Raw genomic sequence first — 13,442 nt, forward strand, 5'->3', positions numbered from 1 at the left:
TGGCAATAGTCAAGAAGACAATAACAAGTGCTGGTAAGAATATGGAGAAATTAGTCCTCTACACTGCTGGTGGGAATGTAAAAGAGTACAGCTGCAGTGGATAAAAGGTTGTCAATTTCTCAAAATGTTGAACATGATTACCAGCAATTCCACTCCTAGGTATATAGCCAAGAAAAGTGAAAACATACATCCACGTAAAAACTTGCACAGGAATGTTCACAGCAGCATAAAAGGTGGAAGGAACCCAAGTGTCTATCAAGTAATGAGCAGATAAATAAAATGTGGCATATCTATACGATGGAATATTATTCAGCTATAAGGAGGAATGAGGAGCTGATACAGCCTACCATATATCACACTACACTTTGATGCTAAATGAAGGAAGCCAATTGTAAAACAAACACACATTGTATGATTCCGTTTCTACAAACTGTCTAGAACAGGCAAATACAGAACATGGCTTAGTGGTTACCTAGCTTGGGAGAGGGGTGGGGAGTGACTACTAATAAGTATAGGATTTCTTTTAGGGGGACAAAATATTCTAAATTTACACTGTGGTGTTGGTTTCAACAACCTTGTGGGGTTTTAAATTTAGTAATGACTAAAAAACATTGAATTGTACACTTTATTTTTTGTTTTAGTTTTTTGAGACAGGATCTCATCTCGCTCTGTCATGCATGCTGGAGTGCAATGGTGTGATCTCGGCTCACTGCAACCTCCATTTCCCAAGTTCAAGCAATACTCGTGCCTCAGCTGTCCAAGCAGCAGGGATTACAGTCATTCACCACCACACCTGGCTATTTTGTATTTTTAGTAGAGATGGGGTTTCACCATGTTGGCCAGGCTGATCTCAAACTCTTGACCTCAGGTGATCCACCTGCCTTAGCCTCCCAAAGTGCTGGGATTACAGGCATGAGCCACCACGCCCAGCCAATAAGTTTTTTTTAAAGTAAAGAATATTAGTTACAAAAGGCCACTGTTAAAATGCAAGTTTTCCTTAGGAATCATAATTAAAAAATCAATGGGAAGTCCTTTGTTTACATAGGTAAGTAGAAAGGGGTTCTGCTGGGGCCTAGTTAGCTTGTGGAATGTAGTCCAGGTGAGCCTGCCCCTGTGCTAAGCTGCCCTGAGAATACCAGAGTAGGAGGAGTAGGTAGACTCTGAGAAATGGCTGTCGTAGGCTTGGCATCTTTGTTGGGATATGAGAAGGTTAACATACAAAGACAGCAATAGCCGTAACTTTAGTGTGCTTTTATGTTCCAAACCCATGTTTTATTACAGCAGAGTGCTACTAGAATCATAAGCACACTCTGTAACTGTGCATAGATTAATAGCCTTTTTGAGGAACAATCTTTCTAGTATAATATGCAGGGATATATTATTGAACTGTATATTAATCCAAAGTTTATGGTACAGTGATGAGGAGAGAATGTGTATCAGACAGGAAATAGTTCCCTGTAATATTTTCAGTACTTTCACATTTTCTATTTGCATCAGTCTATAGTGGCTTAGAGATTCTGTTCCTGGTATTCATGTCCTTAATCCTAAGATGGGTCTTGGGTGCTGTCATTGAGCAAGTTGAGGTAGCCTGGCCTGTGGCTCCCAGAGGGTCTTTTAATATTCCCAAAGCAAGGCAGGAAAGACCCCAGCATTGTGAAAAAGCATGTTCCAGCTTAACTTAACAAAGGGTCATAGCCCATGACCTACAGACAAGAACTAGAGAAAAAGCAGGCTCTAGAAAAGGGGCATGAAATTGGTGCCAGGAGTGTGAAAGAATTACTTATGGTGAAGGCCCTGAAAGAGTGAGGGAGAAGGCACAAAGACCATGCCGGGGAGTAGGTTCTCATGACCCACTGAGTTACAGACAAAAGAAGGAAGTAACACTTTGGAGTAGAAATGACAGGGCGAATCTCAGAAACTGTCTTCTCTAAGGATGTGGAGAAATAGGAACACTTTCACACTGTTGGTGGGAGAGCAAATTAGTGCAACCATTGTGGAAGACAGTGTGGCACTTCCTCAAGGACCTAGAAACAGAAATACCATTTGACCCAGCAATCCCATTACTGGGTATATACCCAAAGGATTATAAATTGTTCTATTATAAAGACACATGAACACGTATGTTCATTGCAGCACTGTTTACAATAGCAAAGACTTGGAACCAACCCAAATGTCCATCAACGATAGACTGGATAAAGAAACTGTGGCACATATACACCACAGAATACTATGCAGCTATAAAAAACGATGAATTCGTGTCCTTCATAGGGACATGGATGAATCTGGAAACCATCATTCTCAGCAAACTGATACAAGAACAGAAAACCAAACACCGCATGTTATCACTCATAGGCAAATGTTGAACAATTAGAACACGTGGACACATGGAGGGAAGCATTACATACTGCGATCAGTTGGGGAGGGCTAAAGGAGGGACAGCGGGGGGCAGGCGGGGTGAGGAGGGATAACGAGGGGAGAAATACCAGATGTAGGGATGGGAGGATGAAGGCAGCAAACCACCTTGCATGTATGTACCTATGCAGCAATCCTGCATGATCTGTTCATGTACCCCAGAACCTAGCCGAGGCTGGTGGATCTCAAGGTCAAGAGATCGAGACCATCCTGGTCAACATGGTGAAACCCCGTCTCTACTAAAAATACAAAAAATTAGCTGGGCACCATGGCGCGTGCCTATAATCCCAGCTACTCAGGAGGCTGAGGCAGGAGAATTGCCGGAACCCAGGAGGCGGAGATTGTGGTGAGCTGAGATCGCGCCATTGCACTCCAGCCTGGGTAACAAGAGCGAAACTCCGTCTCAAAAAAAAAAAGAAATTGTCTTCTCTAATCATTTCACAGGTGTGGGGTCTGCAAACCAAGAAGAGGGGTTTGTATAGCTTCTTTACTTTAGAACTAAATCTAGAATCCAGTATGTCCTGACTTAGCAGGTTATTGCTAAACGATGTGCTGCTGAGAACCCTAGTTGTCCTGGATGGCAGTCAAAGGCTGGAAGACCTGGCACAGATCTTGCAAGTAGCATCCAGCAACTTAACCCAGGCATCCCAGATCGTTTGACAGAAACCTCTCCTGGTAACATTTATGCACTGCTGTTGGAGTGTAGACTAGTTTAGCCATTGTGGAGGACAGTGTGGCAATTCCTCAAAGACCTAAAATATAGAAACACCATTCAACCTAGCAATACCATTACTGGATATATACCCACAGGAATATAAATTGTTCTCTTATAAAGACACATGCATGTATATGTTCTTTGCAGTACTATTCACAACAGCAGAGACATGGAATCAACCTAAATGTCCATCAGTGGTAGACTGGATAAAAAAATGTGGTACATATACACCATGAAAACCTATGGAGTCATAAAAAGGAACGAGATCACGTCCTTTGTAGGAACATGGATAGAGCTGGAGGCCATTATCCTTAGCAAACTAATGCTGGCACAGAGACCCAAATACCACGTGTTCTCACTTATAAGTGGAAGCTAAATGATGGGAACACACAGACATATAGAGGGAAACAACATGCACTGGGGTCTGTCAAAGGGTGGGGGGTGGGAGGAGGGAGAGGATCAGGAAAAATAACTAATGGGAACTAGACTTAACACCTGGGTGATGAAATAATCTGCACAACAAACTCCCATGACACAAGCTTACCTATGTAACAAACCTGCACATATACCCCTGAATGTAAAATAAAAGTTAAAAAAAGGAAACTTCTCCTGGTGATTATAATTAACAGTGTAAATTTGTAGGACACCGAAAGGCTGTAATATTTTGTGAATTTTTAGGTAGCATTGATTTGTCCACAAAAGCATCTATACTGCCATTTGGTTTTCTATTCTCCTAAACTTTCTTACAATACACTGAGGTCTGAATACTTGTAGGAGAGAAGTGTTTGGAGTACGGGTTATGACTCCACACAAATGGAATAAAGCCCTTATAAGGTAGCCTAGGTCCTTCATGGTATTGCTCTGGATCTATGGTGGAAGGCACATTCCAGAGTTAGCAATAGAGGAACTTAAATAAGCCACCCCATGGGGCCTTTCTTTCTCCCTTGACAGAGGACTAATGGAGAACTCTGGAACTCTGAAACTCCTACTCTAGCCACTGACTGTGTGACTTTGAAGAAAACAGAATAATATCCTTGTGTTTTAGTCTGCATCTAATAAAGGGAGGCAGAGACTAGAGGTTAAAGGAGACTTAAGAGACATTTCAACCAACTGTATTGATTGTATCCTGACTTGAAAAACAGCTATAACACATTGTGAGATTTCAATATTGAACATTGAATAAGTATTGAATCAGAAATTACCATTAATTTTAAGGTATGACAATCTTGCAGGTTTTTACAAAGTTCATTTCTTTTAGAGATACATACTAAAATATTTATAATTGAAATAATAACATGTCTGGGATTTGTTTTAAAATAATATGGGAGGAGGCAGGAGTGGGCAGTGCAATTGATGAAGCAGTGTTGGTCATGAACTGATAAAAATATTGAAGCTAGGCAATAAGCATATGGAAGTTTAGAACACCATTCTCTTTAATTTTGTGTATTTGGATTTTAAATAAACATGTAAGCCAAAAATAATCTGTAGTCCCTTTAAAATCACAGTATAGGCTGGGCACAGGGGCTCATGCCTGTAATCCCAGCACTTTGGGAAGCCGAGGCGGGTGGATCACCTGACGTCGGGAGGTCGAGACCATCCTGACCAACATGGAGAAACCCTATCTCTAATAAAAATACAAAATTAGCCAGGTGTGGTAGTGGATGCCTATAATCCCAGCTACTTGGGAGGCTGAGGCAGGAGACTTGCTTGAACCTGGGAAGCAGAGGTTATGGTGGATTGAGATTGCACCATTGCACTCTAGACTGGGCAACAAGAATGAAACTTCATCTCAAAAAAAAAAAAAATCACAGTATAATTTTTATTTAAGAATTGCAAATAAAAGAGAATGGCTATCATTTTTAGGTAAGGTAATATTTTTATTATTTTTGCTCATAATTACAGTTAGTAAACATAAAAACCAGAGTTCTAAGCCCACTGAAGGCATCAAATATATTGTAACATCGTTAAAATACAAATACTTTCTTATAATTTATAAAACATCTTCTTATTGGAAAATGACTTATGTTTAACTATTAAAAACAATCCTATATGTACCAGTATTTACGAAGTACAGGGAAGTCTCAAATTCCCTATTAAAACTTTGACAACAATGTTGACAATTATAAAGCTTAAAGGGAATGCTGAATATTTGGGCAGAGTTTTAGTTTCTATTGTAGTGGAAACGGAAATAAATTTAATTTGTTTTAACACAGTACCCAAAATATATTACTTATTCAGTATATAAAAATCAACAGTACCATGGTTTATATCAGACAAAATTATTTTATCATGTTCTGCAGTACTGAAAGATCAGCAAAACTTTGGTTAATTAATAGCAGTGATGTTCAAAGTATCAAAATGTTGCATGAGAACATGGATATGTAAGAGAAGTCCAGTGCTTCTTTAGCTTGGCTGAAAATTTGTAACAAGCTATTGTTCAGTAATGTCAATGCTTGGAAAAAGCCTTTCTTTTACTTTTTTTTTCTTCTGAGAGGGAGTTTCGGAGTTTCGAGTCTTGCTTTGTTGCCCAGGCCCGAGTGCAGTGGCAAGATCTTGGCTCACTGCAACCTCCGCCTCCTGGGTTCAAGCGATTCTCATGCCTCAGCCTCCCGAATACCTGGGACTTATGGCATGTGCCACCATGCCTGGGTAATTTTTTGTATTTTTAGTAGAGACGGGGTTTCACCGTATCAGCTAGAGTGGTCTCTATCTCCTGATTTCATGATCCACCTGCCTCAACCTCTGTGCTGATATTACAGGCATGAGCCACCTCACCAATCCTGCAAAAAGGCTTTCAAAAGATACTGTTATGTTGGAGGTGGCAGTGGACAGAAATAAAGAGTACTAGGGCAACTTCAAATTATCTTTCCTTTAAAAAATGAACTTTTAACTCCCTTGAATATTTGAGGAACTGAGTAAATATTATGTTTAGTTATTTGGTTTCCTTAGCATAAGACCTTTTCTTTGTTTGCAGTGATAGTACATAAAGATATCATTAAAAAAACTCCGCTCTAAATTTGTTTACCTGAAAGTGTTATAGCCTCCCCTCCCCATCTTTTCCCCCAATCCTTTCACAATCTTGCCCTTTTTTTGTGCACAGCACCTTTCCTTAGAACTTCCTGAAGACATTAAGTAGCTTCCATGCTGTGGCTAAAGCCACCTGGGCATACAAAGTATAGTTAATCTTTAAAGAGGGTGGTATCAGCTAGGTCATTAGGGCTAGTAGAAGGGAATAGATCGTCTTCAAACTGTGACCTAAAATAGCCAAGTCACACCTGAGCCTTCCAGCGGCCACTCCCCTCCTCCCTTTCTCAGTGGATTTGGGTTTCCTGCTCTTCCACTCTCTGACCCTGAGTCTCAGGTGATATTCAAGAACCCGCGCTATTCGAGCCACCTCTTATTTTTAGGTCTGGGGTTAGTAAGAAGGAGGAAGTAGATTCAAATTAGGGGCTTTGAAATGGATGTTGACATCTTTCTCTTCTTTTCAGTCTCTCTCAAGAACTTCTGGCATTCCTGCCTTCCTATTTCTCCTTGGACCATATCTCTTAGACAAGCAATAAAGAGGCGGTACTAATATAGTGGTAAAGCCCATGGGCTCTGGTGCCAGACAAGCTGTATTTATTTCCAGTGTCTTACTGAAACTGTTCTTCCGAAGGTCACTCATTATCTCAAATTGAAAAATCCAGTTTTTTGTGAAACGTTTTTATTCACTACTCTCTATAGTTCATATAATTGAAGGCCATCTCTTCCTGCTTGATAATCTCTTCTTGCTTGGCTTCTGGATAAGATGTTATTCTGACCCTTCTTTCTGCCTGAATCCTCTCAACCCCCTTACTGGCTATTTCTACCCCTGCTATTAAATTTAGGAGTCCTCCCTCCCCCCCCCTCCCTTTTTTAAAACATTCTCCTATGGAGGCAGACGCAGTTTTACAGCATTGCTTACTACTTCTATGTTCTTGCCCTCCAAAGTCATTATCTTCTCTTGGGCTCAGATCTTCATGTCTCTGTCAAATGGACATTTCCATTTGTACCTCTAGCCATCACAGGTAATCCAGCATCATTTGATTAAATTTACCATATTCTCTCCTGGAATCAACTTTAGCTTGCTCCCCACATCTTCTCACTATTTTACTAGGCTTCAAACTATAGAGTCATCTCTTGATGTGTGTAATGGAGAAGGAGAAATTAGTGGCTGGGTTTTTATGAATTCTTTCTTTGAAATATTCTGTCATACCTGCCTCATTCCCTCAGCTGTAGCCCAGACTTGTTACTTCACTCAGAAGTTATTGTCACAACACCTTTGCCACCTCCCTTTATGTGAATCTGTCTGTTCTCCCAATTTTTTTTCTTGGAGGAATATTCTCAGCTCAAAACCAACCATGGTTCCTTTTGCCTACAAATCTAGACTCCTTTGTCTTGCTTCAGTGCTTGGTATAACTTAACCCAACTCTACGAACCAACATCTTTCCATAGCTTCCAGATATGAGCCCTCTGAATTGGCAACTCATGGGCTTCTCCCAGGCTCATACTTATGTGTCCTTGCACTGACCACATTGCTCCCCTCATTTAGTGTTCTTTCATTTACCCACCTAATTCCTAGCCATCCTTCAAGGCCAGGCCCCATCTCTGCCATTAAACACTTGAATTTTTGCATTCAATATTATCTCCCATTTCTTGACACCTGAAGCATTTCTAGCCCATTCCTCAGTGAAGCACTAAATTATATACAGCAGGTATTAATTTTCAGTTGTTTCTTGGGTATATGTATAATTTTCCTTAACTAGAATGTAACCTCCTCCAGGGCAAGAATTTAAGACAGTGCCCTACCCATTATCATTGGCTGAGTCTCATTAAAGCTTAAGCTGTGACTTAGGAAAACTTCTTTGTCTGAGGTTGAAGTCTGAAAATAAACTTGTGTTATGGTTAACAAGTGTGATTATGTGGTTAACTCATGAAAGTAGAAATGATTTTCATTTTTAATAAATCTTTACAATGTTCTCAACACTTCCATGCACAGTTATGAGATTTTCATATGGTAAAAAGATCTCCATTTTTCAAATGAAGAAACTGAGGTTTAGAAACACACATACACAAAACTTGCTTAAAAGCTCATAGGGCTGAAAAGGCAGAGCCCTCCACTATACTACAATGCTTTTTGTTCATTTATTTATAAATCATCTTCTTTCAGGAAGATCTAACTTAACTAATGTATATGGCAAGGGATAGAATCTATGAATCTATCTACTCCAATTATTTAGGTTTTAACACAGCAACACCTGGAGCAGAGTGTGATGTATCTTGTGTTTAGTTTCAGTGTTTGCTTCCTACTGAGGAGCACCAGCATCCATTTGGTTTTGCAATTCAGAGACCAGGGAGTCATCTTCAGCATTGCCCTTTCCCTCACGCTCCCACATCAACTTCATGACCCACCTTGGTCAGTTTCATTGTCTCCCATGTCTCTTGACTTTCTCCACTTCTCTTCATGTCTACTGCCTGTGCCATCAGCATTTCTTACCTCTTTAAGAGCCTCTTTATATCTACTCTTAGACTCTCCTATTTTTTTTCCAGTTAGAAGGGGCTTTTCGCTGGCTACTATGAAAGTCCAAAAAAGCCCAACAGTTACTGGTGAAGTTGTAGAGAAAAAGGAATGCGTTTACCCTGTTGGTGGGAGTGTAAATTAGTTCAACCACTGTGGAAGACAGTGTGGTGATTCCTCAAAGACCTAGAGGCAGAAATATCATTCGACCCAGCAATCCCATTACCGGGCATATACCCAAAGGAACATAAATCATTCTATTATTGATACACGCATATGTTCATTGCAGCACTATTCACAATAACAAACACATAGAATCAACCTAATAGCCCATCAATAATAGACTGGATAAAGAAAATATGGTACATATATACCATGGAATACTATGCAGCCATAAAAAGAAATGAGATAATGTCCTTTGCAGGGACATGGATGGAGCTGGAAACCATTATCCTCAGCAAACTAATGCAGGAACAGAAAATCAAATACCTATAATTTGTGAAATACATGTTCTCACTTATAAGTGGGAGCTGAACAATGAGAACACATAGACACATGAAGGGGGAACAACACACACTGGGGCCTGTTGGAAGGCTGGGGGTGGAAGGAGGAAACGCATCAGGAAGAAAAGCTAATGGATGCTGGGCGTAGTACCTAAGTGATGAAATGACCTATTCAGCAAACCACCATGGCACATATTTACCTATGTAACAAAGTACCCTCGAACATAAAAGCTAGAAATACAATTAGAAAAAAACCGAGCTTTTCTAAATGCAAATCTTTTCATGTCTTCCTATTGCCAAACACTTTACCAGGCTCTTCAGTGTTCCTATAATGATCCTCCAAATCTTTTTTTTTTTTTTTTGAGATGGAGTGTTGTTCTGTTGCTCAGGCTGGAGTGCTGTGGTGTGATCTCCATCTCGATCTCAGCTCACTGCAACCTCCACCTCCCGTGTTCAAGCAATTCTCTGCCTCGGCCTCCCAGGTAGCAGGGATTACAGGCACCCACCACTACCTCCAGCTAATTTTTTGTATGTGTATTTTTAGTAGAGACGAGGTTTCACCATCTTGGCCAGGCTGGCCTTGAACTCCTGACCTCATGATACACTCACCTCAGCCTCCCAAAGGGCTGGGATTACAGGCGTGAGCCACTGTACCCAGCCTAAACCTCCAAATACTACGTACAATGCTCTTCATGGTCTGACACCATCTCATATCTTATTTTGCTCCTCTCTGTATCTGATCCATATATTCAGCATCTCAAATACATCTGCTCCCTCCTACAACTGGCTACTATCCCTGCTTGGAACACTCTTACCCTTAGACTTTACCTGGTTAACTTGTATTCATCCTTCATATCTTACCTAAATTAGCCTTTTCTCAAGAAAGCATTCCTTGGCCTTCTTGGCCCAGCCACATCACCCTGTGATACAGAAACTTAGAGCATCATATACCTGTTCTCCATCACTTATCACAGCTGAATTTTATATTTACTCATGTGATTATTGGTGATTTATGGCCAATACTCCTCTCCTACCAAATTAAAAGCTCCTTGAGTCCATGATCAGTTCAGCTCCCTCACAGGCCTAGCACATAATTAAACAGTTAAAAAGTATTTGTTTAATGAGTGACTGAATGAGTAATTGCTACTGATGACTAGTGACCATTTTAGTTTGGTGAATGGTTTGACGTCAATTTGTGACCAGCCAACCTCAGCTGACGCTCACTATGACTGTGCCAACAATACTGGGATCCTAGCCTCATGGCCACGTGATAGGTGAGTAGACAAGCCTGCATTTGTGGCCCGGTCACAGTCATTCCCAGCCCTTACTGAGCACATGTCTTTAAGTTGTCAGCATCATGTTTGTTTGTAGCAAAAAGTTACAAAGTGAAATCCTCTATTCTGATCTGCTGGACCATATAAACACTGACATTTCAACACATTTCCAGATAACAGAGACCGTAGTTTTAACTTAAAACAAGGAAACACTGTATTTGTAAGGAACTGAATGTAAAAGTAGATGTAGTACAGATATGTTTACTCATGTTTGAAACAAATAACTCTGAGACTGGCGTGTTGTTCTAATGATCTTTGGAATATGGCAGAGAAGTAAGTCTGGCTGTGGCTCCCTTCATGCACATTTCTTTTTGAATTACCCAAAGGGCCTTGTTACAAGGCAGTGTCACCTTTAAGACAATTGTACATGAGCCTTGAGGGTAATATAGCAAACAAACTGCTTATTTTCAGTGTGGAAGAGGGGGAAATGGATGTTCATCAGATTTTTCAAATAATATTTGAAAGGGTCAAAATTCTTGTAGCTATGTATAAGAGACAATTAAAATATAGATTAAAAGATGAAAAATAATTACTTTTCTTGAGTAAAAGACTCAAGAGCATAATGACTAGCTGGAGTAAATCTTAGAATGTCACCTATTTGCAAAATGTGACCGAGTAGCTGGGTAATAATAATTCATAGAATTCATAAAGACTTAAAAGACTATTGCCTTAATGGAGTTTTTTTTCTATTTTACTTATTAAGATCACCTTAATAATTCATGCATGGCAACACCTTTAATGAGCAACAAAATCTCACATATCTCATTTAAACTTGGCAACTCTGCTGACAGTTAATATAGTCTCGTACCTCTGAGCCAGCAATTGTAAAGCAGCCCTAGGCTGTTAGTAACTGAAACCATCCCATTTATGATAGTCCTAAGAAAAGTTATGCCCAGGATGAATGGTTGAATTTTATAGTCATTTACTAGGAAAATTTATTCATTCTTCATTCGTGGGAAGATGACAAAACAATAATGAGCCCAAACTATAACTCTTGTTCCACACACTGCAATGCTTGCTTTGCTTCTTTCTTAATGGCAGCAACTGAAAACCATTTTCTTGGAGTAAATAGGAGTTTCTATCAAGATGTGAAAGCTTTCCTCTAATTAGCACCTGGTTTAGATGGTGAGAGTGTCATGTAACACTATTCCACTAGGCAAAGTTAATTCTCTGCTTTACTCAAATAGGAGGGAAATGCACAGATAATTAGATTTAACTTCTTTATCAGAATTTACCAGGCAATTTTATTTTTATCTATTAACTTAAAATTTTTTTGAGACAGGATCCGTCTCTGTCACCCAAGCTGGAGTGCAGTGGCACAATCATAGCTCACTGCATCCTCAAACTCCTGGGCTCTAGTGGTCCTCCTGCCTCAGCCTCCTGAGTGGCTGGGACTACAGGCATGTGATACCATGCCTGGCTAATTTACAAAATTTTTTGTACAGATGGGGGTCTCACTGTGTTTCCCAGGCTAGTCTTGAACTCCTGGTCTCAAGTGATCCTTCTATACCAGGCAATTTTATTAAGCCCTGATCCCTTTCCATGGGGACAAGAATGAAAAACTTATGCTTTTCACATAAAAGAATGCTTCAGGTGATAATTCATAAGATAATGTTCAAAATAAAAATTTAAAAGCAGACATAATTTTAAAACACATTTATTTGCTACACTCATTTATAGGACATCACTCACTCCTATATTTACGGCAGTGTCAGTAGCAGAAAACAGACTCTGTTTAAGTCTATTCTGTATCCAATGGGCCTATTTTAAATGAATTGTCTGGGCATCTCTGAGTTAAGTTGGAGAAGCTAAGTGATGCAGCCACTGTTTTCTTTTGCAGTTCATTCTTTAAAAATATTAGAGTTAAAAGTCAGTAAAGGCCTGGCTTATGGGAAAACATGGAATAAGGTCAAGATAAAAACTGGTTTCTATTTTACTCATAACAACCTTAGTAATTCAAGCAGAGCAACACCATCAGCAAGTAACAAAACCTCACATATCTCATTAAACTTGACATGCCAAAAATTTTATCACATTTGGGCTCACTATACATAGAAGCACGTGGTGAACATGTGGAAGCATCTGTACCTGGTATAAGGAGGGAGAGGCAGAGTGATTCTGGTCCACTTGTTGAAAGTGTCTGACACCAGGATCCGCTGCAGATGATAGCGACTGCATTCTACATTGGTAGGCAGACAGTCCCTTACCAATGGGTGCCACGACAATCCAAGATCTATTGAGTATTCCAATTCAATAGCTGAAACAGGAAACATTATTTTGGATGTGAACATACGTCTGCAGACCAAGGAACCAAAATGGCTTATCATGTTTCTGTATGTTTTAGTTTCATTCAAATGTCAGTGTGATTTTTTCCCCTATATTTATATTTCCTACTTTGAAATGCTTCCTCATTTAATTTTTCTCTCTGTATATTACTAGTTATTATTTTTAAATATCCATGTTGAAGTAACTTTTAAGGGGATATGATCAAGTGAAACATAAAGTAAAATTTCCTGAATCACTTCTTATAATGAGAAGCTTTTGGAACAATCATCATGATGAAAGTATTGCTTCACATCCAGTTACAGCATATGAGTAGCTGCATATAATTGCTCTGATATATTTGTAATTTAATATAGTGATAGAATATATATCACAAACATATTTAAATGGTATATAATTTAATTTAGTATAGTACTTATAAATTAATATATTGTTTATTTAATGGTTAACATACAAATAAAGAACACATTACATATTTTAATAATTAGTGTTCAGTTAAAAAATTGATCAGACTTCTCAAATTTAGACCACTTTATAGGAATCCTGACCAACTAATGTCAATCTTGCCCCTAGTATGGATGAAACTCCTTAGAAATTGTAATCTCTCTTTTGCTTATATATCTTGCTCTGCTGTGTTACAGAATATATATAAAATATGG

At 39.3% G+C, this 13,442-nt stretch overlaps 1 protein-coding gene across 7 annotated transcripts in view; it reads right to left on the reverse strand.

Moving 5' to 3' along the window:
• Nucleotides 1-13,442, reverse strand: part of RELN (reelin) — a 559,409-nt gene that overhangs the window by 52,776 nt on the left and 493,191 nt on the right. For all 7 annotated transcript variants that reach the window (XM_002751683.6, XM_002751684.6, XM_078343077.1 and 4 more), the window contains one exon: nucleotides 12,589-12,757. In XM_002751683.6, the coding sequence (XP_002751729.4) occupies nucleotides 12,589-12,757 (169 nt within the window). The remainder of the gene's footprint in view (nucleotides 1-12,588; nucleotides 12,758-13,442) is intronic.

This window comes from Callithrix jacchus, chromosome 11, assembly GCF_049354715.1.
Source record: "Callithrix jacchus isolate 240 chromosome 11, calJac240_pri, whole genome shotgun sequence".
Taxonomy (NCBI): domain Eukaryota; kingdom Metazoa; phylum Chordata; class Mammalia; order Primates; family Cebidae; genus Callithrix; species Callithrix jacchus.